Source organism: Bos taurus, chromosome 19 (genome assembly GCF_002263795.3).
Source record: "Bos taurus isolate L1 Dominette 01449 registration number 42190680 breed Hereford chromosome 19, ARS-UCD2.0, whole genome shotgun sequence".
Taxonomy (NCBI): domain Eukaryota; kingdom Metazoa; phylum Chordata; class Mammalia; order Artiodactyla; family Bovidae; genus Bos; species Bos taurus.
The window spans coordinates 15,509,601-15,533,713 of record NC_037346.1 but is presented as its reverse complement, the minus strand read 5'-3'; the positions used below and the strand labels follow the sequence as shown (position 1 = coordinate 15,533,713).

At 54.2% G+C, this 24,113-nt stretch overlaps 1 protein-coding gene across 1 annotated transcript in view; it reads left to right on the top strand.

Annotated features, from left to right (window-relative positions):
- Positions 1-8,282: 8,282 nt before the first annotated feature.
- The window catches only part of TMEM132E (transmembrane protein 132E), a 63,192-nt gene continuing 47,361 nt past the window's right edge, over positions 8,283-24,113 (top strand). Inside the window, exon 1 of the mRNA XM_024980650.2 lies at positions 8,283-10,394. Coding sequence (XP_024836418.1) covers positions 10,328-10,394 — 67 coding nt within the window. The 5' untranslated portion in view covers positions 8,283-10,327. The remainder of the gene's footprint in view (positions 10,395-24,113) is intronic.

Genomic DNA, 24,113 nt, shown 5'->3' with positions numbered 1-24,113 from the left:
GTTCAGTCCCTGGGTCGGGAAGATCCCCCTGGAGAAGGCCACAGCAACCCGCTGCAGTATTTTTGCCTGGAGAATTCCATGGACAGAGAAGCCTGGAGGGCTACAGCCCATGGGGTCACAAAGAGTCAGACATGACTGAGCAATATAGCATGAGTATGCTCAAAGAGGGAGAAGGTATGAATCAAGCACTGAATGCAAATCTGAAGAATTGGGAATTAATCCTCTAAGCAGTGGGGTGCCATAGATAATTTGTAATTTAATGTTTCTTTATATTTGGCTGCCCTGGGTCTTCGGTGTTGTGCACAGGCTTTCTCTAATTGTGGCAAGCAAGGGCTCCTCTTCATTGCGGTGCGAGGGCTTCTCATTACAGTGACTTCTCTCGTTGTGGAGCACAGGCTCTCGTTCCTCGGGCTCAATAGATGAGCTAAGTTGCTCCGAGGCATGTGGGGTCTTCCCAGACCAGGGATCAAACCGGTGCCCCCCTGCATTGGCAGACAGATGCTTAACCACTGGACCATCAGGGAGGTCGCCATAAATGTTTTGGTAACAAGAGTGAGACAGGAGGAAACTGAGAATCAGATTTGAGAGGTGGGGTGGGAAGCTAAAGTGAAGATTCCCATCTTAAGGGAACAGGAAGCAGAACCTGGATTTTGATTCAAACCCTGAAATGAGTTCCCTCTGTCCCCCAGAGGGATCACTCACTGCTTTGCTCTCCTTCCCTCCTATAACACTCATTGATTTCCTGGATGGCCTCTAACAATCACACACATCAACGGTGCAAGGACTTTCTCTCCAGTCGTGGCTCCCCTCTCATCTTCCCCAGCAGCCCAGCCCGGCGATCTCTACCCAAAGCAAGACTCCTGGGCACTGCCAACCCCAGGAGCCGGGCAGAGCTGGATCGACAATTCTGTGGGGGTGCAGACAACGGCTGGGGAGGCTCTGGGGAGAAGTTGGGTCCCTGGGTCCTTCCTCTTCCCCTGCGTCTGGCAGCCAAGTTGGTGAATGAAAGAGAAGCTGAGTAAGTTGTAGGAACATCACAAGTTGACTGCCATTTAGCTGCTGGGCTGTGGCAAAGAGAGCGTGCTTGCTCAATCTGTATCTTTCTCTCTCTCTCCCTCTGGCTCTGGCTCTGTACTTCTCCGCTTCACATTTGATCAGAGCTCTGCCCTGGAATTAAGCAGAGCTGCGTGGGGGCGGGGAGGAAAAGACGGGAGAGCACAGCCCAGCCCGCATGGCCTGAGTCCAAATCCTCCCTTGGCTGGGTGCCTGGGGGGTGGTGCTAGCTCACTGTCTCCATGTGCCAGAGGGAGGAGGGATGGGGGATGGATGGCTAGATCAGGGTTTGGTAGGGGGTGGGGTGGCACAGAGTGCGCTGCCTGCTGAAGAACTCAAGGTGGGGTGCTCCAGGGAAATGAGAGTAGAAAAGCTGTAAACAGACAGTTCAGGGGGCAACGCATTTTGTAAAGAGTTGGGGTGTGTGTGTGTGAGTGTGTGTGTGTGTGTCTGCACACGTAGGCGCTAAGATGCTTTACAAGCATCTCTGAGTCTTTGACCAGTGTACATGTGAAATTTGGTGCAACTGAGCATCATAACCCAGGGGCAAGTGTCATCACAGGCACATAGCTTTGTGTGCAGAGGCTGTGCGCCTGCTCATCTCGCCAGCTCCCTCCCCAGCACCTGACCCCCAGCTCTCCATGCTCCGGACTTCTGTTTCCTGATCACACTGTATTCCCCCCTCCACTTTAGCCTTTATAAATAATCTGCTCCTTCTTCCTTCAACAGCCTCTTCCCTTCCCTCTCCTCCCCATCTCCCTGGCCCACACAGACTTGTTCTTCCTTTAATGCAGCTCACCTCCTCCAGCTTCCTTTTAAGCTCACCTCCTCCAGGAAGTCCTTCCTTTTCCTGCAACACCCATGACCTAGGCCAGATGGCCTCTTTCCGGGCCCCGCAGCGCCTATGCTTCCCTCTACCGCATCCCTTACAGCCACCTTTGTGTCATAATCCCATGTGTCTGCCCACTTACCTCTTTTACACAGTGCTGAGCTCCTTGAAGACAGAGACCATTTTATTTAGCTACCATAGCTCCAGATACATAGTAGCTGGTTAATAATTTATTTATTCAATAACCATTAACTGATGTCTTGAGAGTCCTTTGGAGATCAAACTAGTCCACCCTAAAGGAAATCAACCCTGATATTCATTGGAAGGACTGATGCTAAAGCTGAAGTGCCAGTACTTTGGACGGCTGACGCGAAGAGCCAACTCACTGGAAAAGACTGATCCTGGGAAAGCTTGAAGGCAAAAGAGGATGAGATGGTCAGATAGCATCACCGACTCAATGGACATGAATCTGAGCCAACTCTGGGAAATAGTGAAGGACAGAGGACCCTGGCGTGCTGCATCCACGGGGTTGCAAAGAGTCGGACATGACTTAGCGACTGAACAACAACAAACGGAGGTCAGGTGAGGGGCACACCATAGGGACACTCTTTAAAAGAGGAGACAGACAAAGCAACACACTCTGATGCGTGCTTAGATGCAGGAATCGGGGCCTGAGAGATGCACAGAACAGGGATGGGATGTGGGCAGTGTCGAGGAAGGCTCCAGAGAAGAAGACATGTCCGAAGTGAAATGGAATGAGTGAATGAGGATGTAAAGGCAATTCCTAAAACTGGAGTCCAAGATTTGAGCTAAAGCAGCAGCCACACTGAATCAGGATTGAACTCTCAAAATAATGACCTGGGGAGCCTCACCCCCTCCATCAAATGGAAGATTGGTTCCCAAGTCCATGGTGGAACTGAGCCAGGTATTGAAACTTTGGGGATGGGAACACTGTGGGGAGGGAGCCAGGCCCATCCTTGCCTGGGGGTATACTCCTGTCTGTGTCCTTGGGCCAGCCACTAGCTCTCTCTGGGCCCTGTGTTTTTTCAATGTATCAAATAGGAGGAGGGTAAATTCTGACCTACAGTCCTAATGGAGAACATGACCTCATCCCAGAGGAGATTTACTGGGTAGTGATGACTGGGTCAATCCTAAAGGAAATCAGTCCTGAATATTCATTCGAAGGACTGATGCTGAAGCCAAAGCTTCAATACTTTGGCTACCTGATGCGAAGAACTGACCCATTTGAAAAGACCCTAATGCTGGGAAAGACTGAAAGTAAAAGGAGAAGGGGACGACAGAGGATGAGATGGTTGGATGGCATCACCGACTCGATGGACATGCATTTGAGCAAGCTCGGGGAGTTGGTGATGGACAGGGAGGCCTGGCGTGCTGCAGTCCATGGGGTCACAGAGTCAGACACGACTGAGCAACTGAACTGAATTGAACTGATGACTGGGTGCTCAAGATGCAGAGAAAACTGGAGCAGAGGGCAACGACATAGAGACTTGAACCCTGACTGATTCCCCAGACTCTGTTCACTTCTTTTTCTCCAAGAAGCCATGTAACACTATCACACTGAGTCTGGGAAGACTCTTGAGATAGAAAGTTAAGATGGGTGGGATTTCATTTGGCGGAGAAGAACATCGCTGCAGCAGGGAGTATAGCACAGCAGAAGCGTGGAGGCAGGAATGGGTCTGGCAGGAAGAGGGACATGCCTGGTGGTGCTGGTGGCTGGCCTGGCCTGGCTGGGACAGAGGATTCAGGCTGGGGAATAGTAGGAGACGCAGATAGTTCTTGCGTCATAGCCCAAGCCCTGACTAGTCAGGGTGAGGTTGGCATGACAGCTGAAGGGACTCCAGCCTCAGCAGAGACTGGAGCTGGGACACAGTAGGAGCTGGCACAACCACAAGGAGCATCAGGGACAAAGGTGACCGGGTCAGTGGCCTCCTAGGCTCTGGAAAGTCTGGGGAATGAGGTTTCAGGCAGAGCCCTTAAGTGAACTCAGCCCCAAACCTGACTATAAAGACTGGGTATGATCAATGATCTGAGTACAGAAATCAATGAATATGGATAAATAATCCCACTTATTTTTTTTGAATGCATATGCCAGGCATTCTGGGCACTGGGGTACACTGGTGAACAGTTCATAAGAGCTTACATTCTATTACAGGAGACAGATTAAACAAATTCTAAAATTAAATGTCAACTGCTGTGGATCAAACTATAACAGGGTGGGACTTCCCGGGCGGTCCAGTGGTCAAGACTCTGCGATTCCAACGCAGATGATGTGGGTTCGATCCTTGGATTCCCACAAAATAGAGCAGGGCATGAAGATAGCGCGATGGGGCAGGGTGAGAGTCGTGTTATTTTAAATCAAGTGGCCCGGGGAGGTGTCTCAGAGGAGGTGATAGTTGAGCAGGACCCGAACGAAGTAAAAGAGCAAGACACAAGTTCCAGGAGAAGGGCGTGCCAGGTGGAGGTAACGGGAAGCGGAAAGGCCCTGAGGCTGGGATATGTTTCCTATTACTGCAGGGAGGCCTTTGCGGCTCCAGTGTAATAAAACAGGAGAGTGGTAAAATGAGTTTGGGAAAGCAGCTAGGGGTCAAATTATCTAGGGCTTCGTAGACCATAGCGAGTTGTGTGATTTCAATAACAGTACCAGCCAACGTTGCAGAGCATGCGTTTTGCCCAGTACTACTGGGCAATCAGTATGCATTAGCTGGTAAGTGACGAGGGCTTGCTATGATTATCCACATTTAACCAATGAAGAAACAAACTAAGGCTTGGAGATGTGAGGCCCTGAGCATTTGCTCTTAGCTGCTGACAGGTTCCCAGTCTCCCGGCTTGATGCACACATCAGTGCGTGCACGCGTGTGTGCAAAGTTGCTTCAGTCATGTCCAACTCTCTGCGACCCCATGGACTGTAGCCCGCCAGGCTCCTCCGTCCATGGGATTCTCCAGGCAAGAGTACTGGAGTGGGTTGCCATGCCCTCCTCCAGGGGATCTTCCCGACGCAAGGACTGAACCCACGTCTCATCTCTTGCACTGGCAGGCGGTTCTTTACCCCTAGCGCCACCTGGGAAGCCCTTGAGGATTGGTACGGGTCCTGGAATCTGAGCTGGGAGATCAGCCTGCAGGGTTGAGGCAAGAGATTATTGTAATAGCTACACACATACAAGACTGTGTATTAACCGGGTGTATATCTTTTTTAAAATTAATTGTTAGCCGCACCGTGTGGCATGTGGGATCTTAGCTTTCTGACCAGGGATCAAACCCGAACCTCCTGCATTGGAAGTGTGGAGTTTAACCACTGGACTCCAGGGAAGTCCCAACTGGGTACATATCTAAGAGCATGAAGGTTTGAGTGTGGGTGCTGAGGACAGAGAGGCTGTGGAGAGAGCGCAACCCTTTCATCGCAGGCTCCTGTACCCCCAGATCCCCGTGCTGGCCTCCACAGCACTGCCCCCTCCCCACACTGAACGACCTGTGGATGCTGAAGTCACAAAGGAGGGCTACTCACTGTACCCCCTCCAGCCGGGAGTGGTAGCTTTGTCATCTATGTAATCCTGGGATCTTACACCTCATAGTAAAGTGATTCAGTGGGTTACATACTTGAGCTGTGGCTCAGCTACTTTCCAGATGTGTGACCTTAGGCAAGAAACTTACCTGTTCTGAACCTTACCTTTCTCATCTGAAAAACAGCAGTAAGAATAGTAATAAGTAGTAGTATCTACTTAACAGGGTCCAGATAACGCATGCAAAATGCCCAGCACAGTGCCTGGCAAGTAAAAAGTGAAAGTGAAAGTGAAAGTGTTAGTCCTTTTTCATGTCCAACTCTTTGGGACCCTATGGACTGTAGCCCACCAAGCTCCTCTGTCCATAGAATTCTTCAGGCAAGAATACTGGAGTGGGTTGCCATTTCCTTCTCCAGGGGATCTTCCCAACCCAGGGACTGAACCCAGGTCTCCTGCATTGCAAGCAGATTCTTTACTATCTGAGCCACCAGACACGTAAAAAGCACTCAGTAAATGTTAGCTATTAATAGGACTCAGCGCTCAATATGGGTTTGTGGAACTAAGCCCTTGAACTTCCCCACGGGGGTCTTGTCTGTCTATTCAACTTATGTATTCTGCTACCTAGCACAATGCTGCACACACAATTTAGAGCTCAATAAAAAAAAAAGTCAAGGTATTTAAGAAAATGAAGGTATTTGCAGCTGTAAAATGAGAGAGCTAGCTTAGAAAATCCCTGAGGTCCTCCCCAGCTGAGCCAGACTAGGATTCCAGGAGGATCCCAGGAGCCCCGCGCAAATGGTGAGCTCCCTCAGGCCCACATTGGCCTGTCCTATCTTCTTCTATGGGCGTGCATGCATGCTAAGTCGCTTCTGACTCTTTGTGACCCTATGGACCTTAGCCCGCCTGGCTCCTCTGTCCATGGGATTCTCCAGGCAAGAATACTGGAGTGGGTTGTTGTGCCCTCCTCCAGGGGATCATGCCAACCCAGGGATGGGACCCACATCTGTTACGTCTACCTGCATTGGTAGCCGGGTTCTTTACCACTAGTGCCACCTGAGAAGTCCTCTTCTATGAGCAGGGGTCCTGAAAAACAGGGGCAGATGTCACTAGGTCCACCATGGTGGCAAGTCAGGCAGAAGAGGAAGTGGGGGCCAGATTCTGTGTGGGTCCCTGGTGGGCATTCATGCAGGGCACTGGGCCCAACCTCAGCCCAGCTGCCTGGCAGGAGGCTAGGACTATTCCAGGGCCCATGAAGGTGGACCCACATAGAAGGTAACTGGAAGAATCTGAGGCTGAAGTTACATTCTCTGATGACAGCGAGTTGCCTCCCCACAACCCTCCCTGACTCTGGGCCTCAGTCTTCTCTGTAAGATGAGCAAAAAATGCATATGTTTTTATGCAGCATATCTTATCACAGTTGTAATCAATTCCATGCTTAGTGTCTGCCTTCCCCCCACCCCCAGAATGGAAGTTCCATAAGGACAGGCTAGGTCTGTCTTGCTCACTGTTTTGAGCAGGGGCTTGACATCAGAAATATGCACCATCTCTTGTAGGGACAGAGGGAGGGAAGGAGGGAGCAGGGGAAACTGAGTGGGCCAAGAGAGACTAGCTTCTTGTTACCTAAGGGCTGTAGGTGGCAGGGAGTGGAGAGAAGAACCAGAATACCGAGCTCAGTGCCCGGTCTCCAGAGGAGGCCAGGAGAGTGGGCTGAGATTGCTGATCCACATCCTGGGGAAAGTGGGTCCTCGGCTCAGAAAAGCAAACATGTCTGTCCTCTGGACTGGGCCCCTTCCTTGGGGGGAGGTGGGCAGAAGTGGGAGACCTCCCTGCACCCCCCCCCATCCCTCTACCCCAGCAGGGTCTCAGGAGGCAGTTTGTTTCCCCCTTTCTCCCGTACAGAGCCTGATTGCTGGCTCGCCTCTCAGTGGGATGGTTAATAAGCCCTTGGGTGACATTAATTGCCAGCAGGCATTAGGGGCCTAATGAGAATCGCCTGCCTTGACGACTCCAGCACCTTCCATCCCCAGGGCCTCCGAGGGCCAGGCCAGCTGGCCCCAGGCTGCACCTCAGAGCTCCACACAGATGTGGGGTTGGGGAGCCGCTCTCCACAGGCCCCAGTACCAAGCTGAGGAGCCACAGCCAGCAGGCCGGGAGGAGGAAGGCTTCTGAGACCCGTCCAAGCCCATTTTCCAAACAGGAGATGTCACTTTTCTAGATGAAAAGGAAACTCACTGTGTCGGAGATCTAGGACCAGTCAAGCAGATTGAGAGACAGAGAGGAAGCGCCCCAGGGGGCCTTGCTCTGACCTGCCTCTACCCACATTCTCAGTCAGGATGGGTGAAGAACTTTGGTGGGAGGGTGACCCTAAAGGTCCATACACCACCGCCCCCACCCCCAAAAGAGCTATGTCCATAGGACTGAAGACCCACTTCCTCCAAAGTAGAGTGGGATTGAGACCCAGCCCTTGGAGTGTTGGGGCTTGATACCCAACGAGGCTGTAAAATCATTTCTATTGATCTGATGCCTGGCTGACAGCTGACGGTTGACTTGTCTGGTCTGATCTGGGTTGCGCTCTAATGGAACGGGCCTGACGGTGGGAGAGAACACCACCCCAGCCCCGCTCCCCACCCCCCATTAGCAGGTGCCTGGGTGAGTGTGCAGGAGGGCAGCTCCCCACCCCCACGCCACGTCCCTTTAAAGATTTGCAAAACAACTTGTGGGAAGGCACGTTTCCTCCTCTCCGCGCCCCCTCCATCCCCAGCAACGCAGAGGTTTTCCGGGGACCGGCGCCCCGGACCCCATCCCCAAACGAAGCTGGGCGCGGCGCCCAGGCTGATTGCTACCCGGAGCTCTGGAGAGACCCCACGCCCAGACTCTGGGGGTGTGGATAGGGTACCCTCGCCCCGCGCATCTGGCCGAGAGGCTGCAAAACGGCTCTGACGCCCAGCGAAGAGCGAGCATCCTTTGAAAAGGGACAGCGGGAGGCTGCGGTTGGCGTCTACCCGGGGCGAAACGCGACCGCCGCAGCCGGCCGGCGGGCCCCACTCGGGCCCCAGCGCTAGCCTACACTGGGGAGGAAAAAAATAAAACCGCGGAATCGCGAGGTCGGCCCTCGCCCAAGTCTCATTAAGGAACCGCGCGCGCCCCCAGGCTGGGAATGCGGAATGGACACGTGGACCGGGGAGGGGGAGTTCGAGCGGGGGTGGGGGGGTCTCCGTGGCGCGCGAGTCGTGGGCCGCGCGCTCCGAGGCCACGTGACCACGGGGAATCTGAGAGGGGAGGGCAGAGGAGCTAGCGCGCCCGGCTCGGCGCCCGCTGCCGCCGCCGGGGTGGGCGCTCGATCCCGGACGGGGGAGGAGGGCGGGCGAGCGCTAGTGTGTGTGTGTCTCTCGAGTCATTTACGGCGGAGCAGCCGGCGCGATCGCCGAGGAGGCGGCGGCGGCGGCGGCGGCGGCTGCTTCGTGCAACTGTGCCCCCCCCCCCACCTCCTCTTCCTTTTTGCTCCTTGATTTTTCTTCTCTCCCCCCACCCCCTTCCCCACATTCGTCCATGGGGAGCCGGCCCTCCTGCCGGCACCTCCTCTCCGCTTGGCCCGGTAGGCACCAGCTGCCGCCTCCCCGGCCGCGGGCTGCGCCGGCGCCCGGTGCCCCGGCCCCTGGCGTGGCGCCCGGGTCTCGCCGCCCGCAGCCCAGGCTGGCGCGGCGCTCCGCTCACCCAAACTGACTCCGCGAGAGGAAGAGAGAGCACAAGCGGATGCCCGGCTGCACCGAGACCTCGGGCGTCCGGGGGCAGGGCGGGGGCGGCGGGGAGAAGGAGGCGTCGGAGACTCTGAACCCCGGAAAAGTTCAAGGTTTGTGCAGGCTCCCCCGGGGAAGGCGAGGAGCGCGGCGGAGCAGCGCGCCCCTCGGCTGAGACAGCGAGACCCGGGAGGACAGGGAGGCGACCAGGGGTTGCCGCGAGCTGGCCGAACCCCTCTCCATCCCACTACGCTCGCGGCCAGGAGGCTGGAGTCGGCGCTCGGGGCAGGAAAGGCTGGGCTCGGGCGATGTAGCCCGCCTTCCCGCTCCGTAGCTTCTCCAAACCCCATCTTCATGGGGCAGCTCGTTCCGGCCGCCCCACCCTCGCCCCAGCCGCGGTGCCGCTGCCCGGGCAGACGGCGCTGAGCCTGCCCGTGTGGAGCCCGGGCCCTGGTCGAGACTGGAGAGAGAGCCAAGCAAGGGAGCTCGGCGAAGGGACCAGCCGCTGGCCGCCCACCCCGGGGCCCTCAGTGCGGGCGTTGTCTAGGGTCGTGGCGACCCGCGCCGCCGGTCTCAGCACTGCACGGAAACTTTTCCTTCTCTAGATGGATTAAAGTTGCTTGGATTTTCCCTTTCATTTGCGAAAGAAATTATTCATTTGCGCCTAACCTGGGATTTTTATGCTGGAGCTGCTGCTGCTGTTGCAGGCTGTTGGGGAGGAAGAAAGCCGCGCTATCCATGTGGGGTTACTACCGAAGCCGAAGAAACTGGGGCTTGCTTTGGAAATCTGCACCCTCCAGCGAGTTCGGATTCGAGCTGGGCCGCGGGGCTGGGGAAACGGACACTGGGCTTTAGGCAAGGCTGCGAGACGCTAGTGGCCACCCGGCCCGGGGCCCGCACGTGCGACTCCCCCGCTACTAGCCGCACTGATCCTGCAGGGGGCACCAGACGGGGGGAGTTAGAGGCTCCTCCCGCCCCGAGCGGCGCCCCCACCAGTTCTGAGGGTGTAGCCGGCGGCGCCTGGGACGCCCCCTCCCCTCAAAGTACCCCCAATTGCACTCCCTGGCCCCCGGAGCCTCAGCAGAGACAGCCGGGCGCCCACGGCCACCTGAAGTTGGATGTGACCAAGCCCAGCCTAGGACCAAGTCGTCGTCGACCGCTGCCCCCTGCCGCCCCTTCCTCGGCCGGCCATGGCCCCAGGGATGCCGGGCCGCGGCGGCGCCGCCCTGCTCTGCCTCTCGGCGCTGCTCGCCCACGGTAAGTGTCGCGGCGCGGACTCGGGAGTGAAGATGCGGCGGGTACCGCTGGAGCCGGCAGACAGGAGCCCGGAGAAGACGAACCCCCATCCCCTGGACTCGCAGCCGCCGCTCCCAGCTTAGCATCTCGGGCTGCAGATCGAGTTACCTCTAGCCCCCGCAAACCCTTTGGCGGGAGCGGAGGCTGCGAGCCCCGCCCTGGGGGCCGAATCCGGCCCTGGAAAAGGACGGGAGGGTGCAGGGGTATCCCTTCAACCCTCTCCGGATTAGAAAGAAAGGTCCAAACCCGGGAGTCTTGGGGGCGTGTCCACCCACGGAAATCTAAAGGGACCCGAGGGATCCGGCGGATCGCGTCCGGGCCACCCCTCCGGTCGCTCCCAACCTGGCAACCGGCGGGGCCCCGGGGAGCTGCTCGGGTCCGCGGGGATTGTGTCTACCCAGCCACTGGCGCGCAGCCGGGTGCGGGGCCGCGCCGCCCACTGCCTCGCTCCCTGCGGCGGTGTTGGAGAAGGGGAGTGGACTGACAGGGGCCCGGGGAGCCGCGCGACTCGCCCGCCCGCCGTCCTGTGAGCTGCATCTAAATGGCCGGCTGAGCCCAGCCGGAGGGCGGGGGTCTGGGCCGCGGGTGCAGGCCGGGGCGGCGGGCGGAGGGAGCGGGCTCCGTGCTCTCTCTCTCGCTCGGGTTCTGCAATCTGTTGCGTCTGCTCCCCAGGCTCGCCTCGGGCTCCGCGGTAAAGGGGGTGGGAGAGGGAGGAGCCGGGGTTGGCGCGCTTTGGCAGTGGGACGGCAGGGATACGGATGGGGGCCCGAGGGTCACGGAACAGCACCCACCCCTCCACCCCGGAGTGGGAACTCAGATCCGACGGAAGGAGGCTGCAGCGGGCCTTACGCAAGCTGGAGGCGCTCCAGGAGGTCAGGGGCGCTGACCAAGCAGGGAGGGAGAGAGCTGGAGGTGGGGGGGAAGAATGAAGAAAGAGATGCTCCGACCCCTCCCAACGGGAGACGAGCGGAGCTGGGACACCCTTAGCCAACCCGCAAGGGGGTGGGGGACCTGGTTGCCCCACGCCGAGGGGTGAGCCTGGCCAGCCTGGAGAGGGGCTAGGATAGAGGGGGCGGAGGGCTCTCCGCATGGGCGGAGGACCATCCATGTGCCGCGCTCAGCTTTTGCCCACGTCGACCCGGTTCCTAGGAACATGACCAAGCGGGCCGTGAGCGCGGCCAAGGTCTCTAACCAGCGGCCTCTCTTACCCTGAAAGAATAACAGGAACAGGCTCTGGGAATCTAGGGTCCTGAGGCTAAGAGTGGGTGGGGAACGGTCTGACTTCCCTCTACTAGTAGATTGATTCTCCCCGGCTTCAGGGGAAGGGGGTGGCTCAGGGTAGGGGGGCTGTTTTGCGTTCATTTCACCAAGAACAGCCAATCTCAGTGCTTTATCAGAAGAATGGGCTGGGGGAACGCAGCTGGGAACAAGAAATCTGGGGCTCTGCGTGCAAGACTGCGGGGGCGGGGGGCGCAGATGGGGAGGGGGGCCTCTGGATGTCTGAGCACTGGAACTGCAGGGGCTGTGCTTGTGGCCTGTTCCCAGGGCATTTGGGGGTGCAGTAGGAAGGAAACACAGCTCAAGGCTGGGTCTAGGCACGGTTCTGCCCCCACCCCCTGTGTCTTGCTACCAGAATTCCCTTCCAAAAGCCCAGTGAGGGTCCCACCTCCAGGCAGCTCAGACACTCTCAATAGTTCCCACGGTGCACCCTCCTCACCCCTGAGCCTCCTATTAAGGATCCTTTGGCCTCCCTCACCTGCTAGAATCTCACCTGCTTACTAAACCCCAGCTCCAGTAGGGCCTCCGTGTCCTGGCTTTGCTTCTCTTGGAGTAAATCTATCTACCTTGCCTTCTCCTTAGATATCGGTGTCTTCTCTGTGCTCAGTTAGTTCTGGAGTAGTGCAGGCAGGCGGTGGGCTTTTTCTGCTCTGTCCCCCACACCGCCAGGGCTTAGCACAGTGCCCAGGACACTCAGGGCCCTGGGTGGACAGGTGATTTGTTGTTGTCCAGTCGCTAAGTTATGTCCGACTCTTCGCAACCCCATGGACTGTAGCCTGCCAGGCTCCTCTGCCCTTGGGATTCTCCAGGCAAGAATACTGGAGTGGAAACATGCACACTAACATATGTAAAATAGATAGCCAGGGGAAACTTGCTGTGCGACTCAGGGAACTCAAACCGGGGCTCCGTGACAACCTAGAGGGGTGGGAGGGAGTGGGAGATGGGGCACGAGGCTCAAGAGGCAGGGGATATATGTATACCTGTGGCTGATCCATGTTGATGTATGGCAGAAACTATCACAATATTATAATTATCCTTCAATTAAAAATAGATTTTAAAAAAGAGAAAAATGTAACGTGGACACATTTTGCTGAAAAAAGAAAAGAATACTGCAGTGGGTTGCCACTTCCTTCTCCAGGGCATCTTCCCAACCCGAGGATCAAACCCTAGCGTCCTGCCTTGGCAGGCGGGTTCTTTCCCACTGCCACGGGGAAACCCTAGACAGGTGGTCAGAAGGAAGCAATTTGAGGAGATGGAGCAGGGTCCCCCCACGGAGCAGGCAGTTCCCCCTCCTGGTTTTCTGTCTCCCTTTCCAAGTTTCTTCCCTGAATCCCCATCCCATGCCTCAGTCTCCGCTTCCTTAGGGGAGGGTACCAGCAGATGCTCAAAGCTTGGGAACCACCCCCAGATGGATAAGGCCAAAGAAGTTCCTCCCCCCAAAATATCATCTCCCCTGGGCCTTCCTCCTTCAGGAATACCTAAAACCCGCCCACCGGAAGCATGCCTCTATCAGGAAAAGGATACATGGATTTAGTCTCATTTCAAGCTGGTTGGGTTCTGGGCTCTTCGAAGATGCTGGGGTGGAGGTGGGGGTGTAATTGCAGCTTTTCATGCCTGGCAGGCTCCTGAGGCCGCAGGGCTCTGACCACACAGCCAGACTGGGAGCCAAATAGCCTGGGTTTCTGACTCTGGCGCCATCGAGTGGGGTGACCTTGGGCTGCCTCCCTCATGTTCCCCATCTTTCCCAAGCAGTGTGGCCTCTGGCCCATCCCTCCCATCCTCACTGTCTGTCAAGACTCCGGGCCAATGGCGTCTGGGAACAGCATCCTGCTACCTTTCAGGGCCCAGCTCAGCCCCGGGGGTGGCAGTCCCTACGCTGCTGTCACCGTCAAGGCTTCTGCCAGAAGGTATCTGAGAAGGCCACTTCTCTGGGGAGGCCTTCTGCTCCATTTTTAGTTTGGATAGGAGTTTAGTGAGGCATGGTGGTGGTTTAACCTATTCAAGGACTGATTATGTCAGCTTCCCACTCAGTAGCCCTCACTGGTTCCCCACTGCCTGTACGATCAAGGATATACCCTTTGCCTTCTTAACATACAAAGCCTTTTCTGTTCATGTCTCAATTTACATCGTCACTTCTCTGGTACTGTCCTCTCTTCATCCTCTGTGCCTCTTTTGAGATATCATTCTTCTCACCTTTCTGCCTTTCTGCTTTTGCACCCACCAGCCCCTCTCTATCTGGAATACCTTGCCTCCAGAAATCCTTACCTTGCCTTCAAAGCCCAACTGAAATGTCACCTCCTCCAGGGAGTTTGCCTAGATTACTCCTTGGCTTCTCATCAGCAGCATCAAACCCCCAACAGAAATAATTGGTCTCTTTCTGGTGCTGCTTTGGCCCCTCATGCTGCCTTCCCAGCACTCCTCAGGAACAGCAGTGTGTGTGTGTGTGTGTGTGTGTGTGTGTGTGTGTGAAGGGTATGTGTGGGCATATTTGTGGTAATATTTATATGTGTACCCCTCCTGATCCCCACATACTTGCATTTAGGGCAGGAGCCATGTCTTGTTTTTGCCCAACTCTCCAGTTCTTGACACATAGTAGGCACTCAGAAGAGATGAATGATGTGGGAAGACAACTCTATTGTGGGGTTCTCACAATATGCAAAGGGAGCTCTGGGGTGTGGAGCATAAGAGGGCAGAGGGAAGAGACAGAGACACCAGGAAGAGAGCAAGGGGGTGGGGCAGGGCTGTACCACACCCCTTAAGTGGCATATACAGGATACACATGTCTGGGGTGACATGTTATATAACACAGATGTGAAGGTAATGTTTCGTGATGCTCCGAGTAGGTGATCCCAAGTGCCTCTGTCCTCACCTTTGTGGTCACCAGCCTGGCTTCTCTTCCAGGCTGTATCTGTGCTCTCGCCACCCCACTGATCACCCAGGCTCTGGGCTCCTTTGGAGATGCAGGAAGGACATGGCAGGAGGACAGGGTCACTGCTGGTCTTGGGAGGCCCCCTCGCTGCTGGAAGTGAGAAATGATGCTCCCCTGCGCCCCCCAACACACACACCCATCTTCCAGGCCACATGGAGCCCTACACAACACAGCCTTGTTAACATTTAAGACCAGTAGGTGGGGATGTGTTATAAACTTGGTGGCAGAAAATGAGCTTTATTGGAATCCATTCTGAAGATAGCTCAATGCTTGGCTGCGGGAGGTAAGGCCACTTTGGAGTACCAGGGAGGGACCTGGGTATCTCCTAGGTCCTCAGTGGGGGCCTGTCTGAAACCGATAGACCCCTCAAGCCTGAGATCAGCCGTAAGTACTTGTGATGCTGCAGACTGAGACCCAGAGAGGCACCAGGGCAGAGGGATGGAGTGGCCGGTGGAGGGGGTCTCTCTTTGTTGCCCTGCCCACAGTGATGTCCATTCACAACCCTGAAACTAAAAGAGATTGCAGAAGCTTCAATCCAGCCCTCGTGTAGAGGTGGAAATGGACACTCGGGCAAGGACCAGCCAAGGTCATCCTGCCAGTTCATTCTGGAAGCAGAACTAGTGCCGGAGTCCAGCTTTCGAGACTGGCAGTCTGCTCCTGGCCCCGTGGCAGAGGTTCCACCTCCTCTGTCATACCCTCTGTCTGCGGCTTCGGCTTCATGCAAAGATACACTTCTGGCCTCAAGCTAGCCTCGGGTCCCACACAGTCAAGATAATCAATCACCAGTAGTGTTAACAAACCTTGCCAAGTACTCCAGAGGGCACGTGAATGGGCTCAAAACCTAGTCGTCAACTCCTTTTCATGAGCTTGAAGTCCAGTTGGGGAGAGGAGAAAAAAGACTCTGATTCTGACATTCGAGGCAGTCTGGAATCAGAGTCCCCAGCATCCAACAGATAGGGCTTCAAATCCGGACTTGGTCCTCACCTGCTGTGTAGCCACAGGACAGTCATTCTCCCTCCAAGTCTTGTTTTTCTCCTCTGCCGAGTGAGAGCGGGTGATGCCCAGCCTGCCCCCCTTCCAGTTTACTGGCTGTACCACGGAGAAGCCTCTGGTCACCTCCCTGGTCTTCCCATTCTTGGAGACCAGCCACGGATGCTAACGACTGGATACGATTCTTCCTCTCTGGCCCTTCCCCAGGTCTTTACTTCTTCTTTGCCAGTGCTCAGCACAGAATTTTAATAAGAGATTAATGAACCAGTTGTGGGTTTGTTGTGTTTTTGTTTTTTGGAAAATTTTTTTTTCTATTTTCCTGCTCTGTCTTTTTAAATGAAAAGTGGGCCTCCTTATCATCAATTCACCTGGCGATGCCATACTCCAGCAGTCCCCAAGGATGGGGCAGTGTATCAGGGAGCACCAACGCTCTGTCAGCTACCGCATCCATCTCTGGAGGATCACAGGGCTGCCAGGGTGGGAAAGGATGCCCTAAGATAGGTGTGGCCTCGCGGGAGACAGGCCGAGTGTCCAGAAGTCATTATCTCCTTTCCTCTGCTGTGTTCACCCTTTTCTGATCCACCACCACCTCCCCAGCTCCGCCTTCCCACACCTCCACCCCAGGCCCTGCTGGCTGGCAGACAACCCAGCAGGATGAAGTGGAAAATGGAAGCAATTACCTGGATTATTCAATGCTTGTTACACAAATGAATGAATGCAAGAATGAATAATTCAGTGCAAAAAAAAAAAGGTAATTGAAGAAAAAATTTTTTGTCCAAATTATCTAGATAATTATCTGCTTTTGCAAAGTTCTGCTTTTTATCAAACTTGAGTCCTTTCTGCTTCATTCTCGCCCACACTTTTTTTGGCCCATGAGGGTGGACAACTGGTTACTGTCTTCTCTTGTGTGGTTTCCTGGTCCGTTCAAGCTGTAGGGCAGTGGGTAGGCTGTGTGCTTGCTGGAGGAATTTCTCAGTTTGTGTCTGTTTCCTGAGCCCACCATTTAGGATCCTTGGGGCTAGGAGAGTCACCTGGATAGAGGATGATGCTCAAAATGGTCCAGGTTCTCAGAGGCATCTCATCCAAGGATCCAGGTCTGAACATCATCAGACCCTATAGGACGGGCCCCTCACTCTGGGAGGGAACAGGCAGCCAGGGCACCCTTAAGCCTGACCCCCTTCCCAGGGACACCACCCTGGAGGTGGTCAGCCCTTAAACAGAATCAGCCAGAGTCACATTGAGTGACAGCCTCACTGCTATTCTGGGGGAAGAGGGGAAATGATTCCTGCCCACAGGGAGTGCCTCCTATGGCAAAGGAGACACTCATCTTCAGAGAGACCCCAGTCTGATGAGGGAGGCCCCAATCTGACAAGAGAGGCCCCCATCTGACGGGAGGGGCACTGCCCCAGCCCTCAAGGGTGGCCTTTGTCCTCCTGCACGTTTAGGGTCCGATGGTGAGAAACAAGATGACCTTGTTGGCCCAGCAGTTGTAGGACCCCACTTTTCAGGCCTCCCTTCTCCTTCCCCCCAGCCTCCAAGGCTGTTGAGGAGCCTGGCTCGGGGCCAGAAGCAAGTGTATTTTTGGCATCTTGGGACAGATGATGCTGCAGACTTGTCACGGCAGGAGAACGGTGTCAGTGGGAGCTGGCAGTGCAGTGCGCTCAAACGCATGCCCACACGGTCACGGGCACTCACCTGGATGCTTGAGGCTCCCAACAGTTCTTTGGAGTTTAGCTTCGCGATATTTGATTCTCCCAGCAGCCGCCAGGTAAAGGCAGCAACTATGATCCCATTTTACAGAGGGCAAAGCTGAGTCCCAACAGAGTCCTGGCCACACCAGCTCTTGCCGTCAGGTTTTCTGACCCTGAATATGGAGGTCTTCTTGCCCTACCCCTCTGTTTCATGCATATAGGGAATCAGCCCAGACAGGCACCAACGGCCACATGCCCACGTACCTGAGTGAGGCCCACCTATCCCACCCCACTCAGCTTGCCAGTCCTTTAAATGAGTCACATTCTTTTTTATGTCAGAGCCTCTGTACATCCTGTTCCCTCTGACCAGAACACTCTCCCACCCCATCTCCTACTCAGCCTCCAGGCCCGAGTGTATCCACACTTCCTCCCGGAAGCCCGCCAGATTCTGAGTTGAACACAGACCCACCATCCCCTGCCACCCTTTCGTTTTGCCTTTTTTGTAAACTGCACTGCCTGGCCTCCCTGCTGGCTGTAAACTTGGATGGACCTTGAAGGTATGGATCACTTGCCTGCTGCTGTATCCCTTGGGGCCTATCAAGATGTTAGGAATAAAGTAGGCATTTAATGGTTTGTCAGATGAGTCAATGGACATACAGTCACTCAAATACATGTGGCAGAGACCTCTTCCTTGTCTCTCAGCAAGTATTCAGCTAGTGGCTACTGTTCTAGTTACTTGGTCTTAATCCATGAATATAGCAATGTAGCAAAAAGTCCTGTACTCCTGGAGCCTTATTCCTGTGCAGGTGGAAGGGAGGCAGATAGTAAGAAATAAATGTGAAAGTGCAAGTCGCTCAGTCGTGTCCGACTCCTTGTGACCTCATGGACTGTACAGTCCATGGCACTCTCCAGGCCAAGATACTGGAGTAGTGGGTAGCCTTTCCCTTCTCCAGGGGATCTTCCCAACCCAGGAGTTGAACCCAGGTCTCCCGCATTGCAGGCAGATTCTTTACCAGCTGAGCCACAAGGGAAACCCAAGTAATAAATACATATGATAAATAAATTATATGATGTGTTAGAAGGCAACGAGAACCAAGGAAAATAAGAAAAAAGGTAGGGCATGGGAATTGGGGCTTCCAGTGTGTGTGAGTCTGTGGGAAGGGGTTGTGCAGTATTTAAGTGAATGGTCACTTGATTAAGTGTCATTAAGCAGACATGAATGAGTCAAGAGAACAAACTAAGCGAATGCCTGAATATTACACTGGGACCAGTCCTAGGGCAGGGCTGAGTACCATTCCAGACAGCAAGGAGCCAGTGGGGCTGAGCGCGGGGGAGGTATTGTGGGCTGGGGAGGGTGCAGGGAGGTTAGGGGAGTAGGGAGGCCCTTGGGAGAAGATGAACTGGTAAGCTGAGTGAAATGGGGAGCTGTAGCAGGCTTTGGAGTGGGAGTGACCTGAGCTGCTGGGAGCTGCAAGCTTGCAGAGCTCCAGACCTGTGGGGGTGGAGAACCCACCCCTGGCACCACAGAGAGGGACCTTCCTCTGCTCTCTTTATAACCCCTTGCCCCTCACCATCCTGGCTGTGACTGTCTTTCCTGCCATCCTGCGGCCATCCTGTCAGAGGCAGGACCACGGTGTGCAGGGGGCAGGCTGCTGCAGAGACCACCCAACGATTGGCAAGGCTGGCTTCCAGACACATCCAGCCAAATTGGCAATGGCCATAGGCCTATTCTGTGGGCTCAGGCCTGCTGTCTGTAAAATGGGGCTGCAGCCAAATCCAGTCTGTCCAGATCTCTGAGAAGTCCCATGGGCGACTCCAGATCACCTGTTGCTTTGACCCCCTCTGCTTGTCCATGGCATGTCTGCTGGGGTTCGGTTGGTCACCTCCTCCTCCCACGTCCAGCCCCCTGCTGTCACGAGATTGCAGGAGCCCACGCCTCTTAGCCAACACGGTGAACTGCCCCCAGGCTGACCCACACTCTCCCCTGCCCTGCCTCCCCTCGGAAGAGAGAGACATGTGGGGCCTTTGTCCAATAGGAAGGAACTCTTGGATAGGGAATAGGAAATTTTGCCATTTTCTCAGCTGCCAACACAGCAGAGAAATGATCTCAAATTTTCTGTGGCTGTTCTCTGCGGGAGAAAAACTGCCAGCCACCAGGACCTTCCATGAAGCCTGATGCTGGGCAAAGGGAGCTGGAACTGGAGGGGGTGGTCAGATGAGAAGCAGGGGTGGGGGCCAGGCTGGCTTGGCACAAAGGACTGGGCTTACCACTTGGCTGCAGCCTTCCTGTCTGGGAAGCCCTTCCCCACCCAGCCCCGCTGACCACGCACATGGGTCTGAGCAGCTATCGGACTATCTAGTTACCTTCACAGTCACTTACTACTAACAGAGCACCTGATACACGTCATGGCCTGTGCTGGACACCCTTGGAGCCAGCAGTCGGCTGTCCGGTTTCTCCTGACGCTCAAAATTCTCTTTTTCCACCCCCACCCTCTCCCTGTACTGAGCTCTAACACCAAACTGCCTGGCTTTGTCCATCCCCTTGTGATTTCTGGGCCAGTTGCTTAACCACTATGCCTGTTTCCTCATCTGAAAATGATTATAAAAACATCCAGCTTAGAGGGCTGTTGTGATGATTGAGTCATTATTCCAAGTCAAATATTTAGAATAGCACCTGGCACAGAGTGTCCGAAAATGATAGTTCTCAGTATTATTGTTACTGATATTATCATCGCCTGCCAGACACCGTGTTAAAAATGTGAAAATGAAGACAATACAAGTCCTGTCCCACGAGGAACTTCTAAGGTGGTGTCCCGAGGAGATGAGCCGCTTCTGCACAGACTGTGATGAAATTCTGCCTCGGATGTGCTGGAAGGGATGCAGAGTCCGTGAAGGGAGAAATCGTGAATCTGCTGGAGAAATCGGAGGAGGCTTCGGGGAGGAGATGCCACTGCAGATGGCTTTAACAAGTTCAGGAATCCTGCCTCTCAAGACTAATCGATCAGCATCCATTGTGTGTTCAAGACCCTGAGGGAGACAGAAACACAGGACAAAAGTGGTCCCCGGCTTACCAGCTCTGAGCCCAGCATGGAAAGAGCCACAGCTGCCTGTGAGGGAATAGCAGGCCAGGGGGGCTAAGTGTAGGGTAACCTGGATGATCTCTTAAGATTTCTCAGAACTTTGACCCTGTGTTCCATGGAGCACGAGGGAGCTGTGGAGCACTGTGGAGCGAGGGAGTGGCTTGATCAAAGCAGAAATCAAACAACAGTGACTTGACTGGGGGCAGTTTGCAGATGGTAGCAATGCTAAGAAAGGTATTCGAGGAGCCGATCTCGGGGGCTGAGAGTAAGGGCTCTTGGGATGGGGGATGACCACTGGAAGTCATCAGACATGCCACCACATGGCAGAAGGCCCACTCTGAGAAGCAGGGAGGTGGATCTGAGAGCTGGCTCTGCCTCTTAGCTCTGACCTCTCTTTTCTACTCCTTGGTTTCTGCCTCTGTAAGACCAGATGGCGGGCTTCCCAGGTACTGTGAGTGGTAAAGAATCCACCTGCCAATGCAGGAAAAGTAAGAGATACTGATCTCTGGATTGGGACAATCCCCTGGAGAAGGAAACGGCAACCCACTCCAGTATCCTTGCCTGGAGAATCCCACGGACAGAGGAGCCTGGTAGGCTACAATCCACGGGATCACAAAGAGTCAGACACGACTGAAGTGACTTAGCACAACATTAGATGGGAAATGGGGAGTCCATAGCATGTGGCTTAGTAGTTGGAGCTTTTTTGTTTATTATTATTATTTTAGCAGCTGAAGTCCAGAGAGCAGAAGGGCTTCCCTTCCTAGGAAAGCAGTCTCAAGCCTCGCCCCGCCTTCTCGGGACCTCTGCCTCCCTGAGTGGAGGAGGCCTTCCTGGGAACGCAGCTAGCCCCAGCCCATGCAATGCCAAGGTGGTACCTGGCCATCAAGGCTATGGCATCTCAATATTTGCATCTCCTCCACAGCAGCCCCAAGCTGGGCGTAAAAGCTGCCTGTATACCATCACAGCAGGCAGCCGGTGCCATTGCCAGAAATAAGATCTAGGGGTGTAAGAAGTTTCTGACAGAGCCCAGGGGCCCCTGAACTTCTTCCTCTGGTGCCTCCTGCAGCCTGAAAGCTTGTGGAGACCCCGATCCCAGAGCTGACTCCTCCTGCTTTTCAGTCTCGGATTCCTCATCTGCGAACGGGAAGAAAAGCAAAAGCATCCTGTATGGTTGTTGGGGCCTGGAAGCAGAGACGTCACCTTGCCGACAAAGCTCCATATAGTCAAAGCTATGGTTTTCCAGTAGTCATGTACAGATGTGAGTGTTGGAACATAAAGAAGGCTGAGCACCAAAGAATTGATGCGTTCAAATTGTGGTGCTAGAGCAGATTCTTGAGAGTCCCTTGGACTGCAAGGAGAGCCAACCAGTCAATCTTAAAGGAAATCAACTCTGAATATTCATTAGAAGGATTAATGCTGAACCTGAAGCTCCAGTACTTTGGACAGCTGATGTGAAGAGCCAGCTCATTGGAAAAGACCCTGATGCTGGGGAAGATTGAAGGCAAAAGGAGAAGCGAGTGACAAAGGCTGAGACAGTTAGATAGCAACACTGACTCAATGGACATGGATTTGAGAGAATTCTGGGAGACAGTGAAGGACAGAGAAGCCTGGCAAGCTGCAGTCCATGGGGTTGCAAAGAGTTGGACACAACTTGATTATTCAATAACAATGGAAAATAGTCAGAACTCAGTCTCTATAACCATTTATAATTCATCATGAACCCTTCAGTAAGTTCAGTTCAGTCACTCAGTTGTGTCCAACTCTCTGCGACCCCATGAATCGCAGCACGCCAGGCCTCCCTGTCCATCACCAACTCCTGGAGTTCACTCAAACTCACATGCATCAGGTTGGTGATGCCATCCAGCCATCTCATCCTCTGTCGTCCTCTTTTTCTCTTGCCCCCAGTCCCTCCCAGCATCAGAGTCTTTTCCAATGAGTCAACTCTTAGCATGAGGTGGCCAAAGTACTGGAGTTTCAGCTTTAGCATCATTCCTTCCAAAGAACACCCAGGGCTGATCTCCTTTAGAATGGACTGGTTGGATCTCCTTGCAGTCCAAGGGACTCTTGAGGGTCTTCTCCAGCACCACAGTTCAAAAGCATCAATTCTTTGGCGCTCAGCTTTCTTCACAGTCCAACTTTCACATCCATACATGACCACTGGAAAAACCATAGCCTTGACTAGACGGACCTTTGTTGGCAAAGTAATGTCTCTGCTTTTCAATATGCTATCTAGGCTAGTCATAACTTTTCTTCCAAGGAGTAAGTGTCTTTTAATTTCATGGCTGCAGTCATTATCTGCAGTGATTTTGGAGCCCCAAAAAATAAAGTCTGACACTGTTTCCACTGTTTCCCCATCTATTTCCCATGAAGTGATGGGACCAGATGCCATGATCTTCGTTTTCTGAATGTTGAGCTTTAAGCCAACTTTTTCACTTTCCTCTTTCTCTTTCATCAAGAGGCTTTTTAGTTCCTGTACTCTTCCTGCCATAAGGGTGGTGTCATCTGCATATCTGAGGTTATTGATATTTCTCCCAGCAATCTTGATTCCAGCTTGTGTTTCTTCCAGCCCAGCGTTTCTCATGATGTACTCTGCATAGAAGTTAAGTAAGTAGGGTGACAATATACAGCCTTGATGTACTCCTTTTCCTGTTTGGAACCCTTAGGAGTCCTCAAATGTCCCAATCCACCCAGCGGGCCCTCGTCTCCCCAGCGCCCTACCAGGTTCTCCCTTTCCTCGGGTGTTCTCTCAGCCAGTTACTTGCCTTTGGACAAATCCTTTCCTCCTTTCAGAGTTCAGCTTCCCTACCCATGAGACCAGGGTTGCCATGCTGGGCCGGTGCTGTTCAACAGAAATGTACCATGAGCCTCATATATAATTTCAGTTTTTCTAGTTATCACATAAAAAAGTAAAAAGAAACAGGTGAAATGAATTTTAACAGTATATTCCAACCAAAATATTCAAAAGGCGATCATTTCAATATGCAAAGATTTTTACATTCATTTTTTTTTTCCCTTTGTGTTACATCTTTGAAATGCCCCATGCCTTTTACACTATCAGCAGCTCATCGCAATTCCAAACTGGCCCCGTTTCAGCTGCTCAGTAGCCACACATGGCAAGTGGCCGCCATCCTGGAAGGTGCAGGCCTGGGTGATCCCCAAGGGCCCTACCACCTTCTCTCCCTTGAGAAGTAATTTTGGGGGCGAGGATTCAGTGCTCTGGGGACCTGTGAGCCCTGGGGACTCTCTGCGGTCCTTCTCGGAGATTTCTTGTCCAGCCTGGAGCTCACTCAGCTCCTCCCCAGCCCTGGCATGGTGCCTGCTGGCCTTGGGGGCTCCCATTCAGGCAGGCAGCAGCTCTCAGCTCCTTCCCCTTCTACTGGGAGATTCTGTAGACCTGTAGACAGTAGGTCTTATCAAGTCACCCTCCTGCTCAGAACCCTTGAGCTCACTGAGAGTGAGAGCTTGAGTCTTTCGGGGCGGACAAGGCCACTTGATTGTCCCTTTTCCCAACAATGCCTCTCTGACCGTATCTTCCTCTCCCCCACTCAGCTCCAGCTGCACTGTCCCTTCTGCAGTCCATACCCATGCCAGGCACCAAGCCTCAGGTCCTTGCTACCCCTCCGCCTGACCTTTTGCCCCACAGAAGCATGACTCACCACCCCCTCCCTCTTTCAGGTGTGTGCTCGAGTGCATCTTACGAGAACAGCTCTCC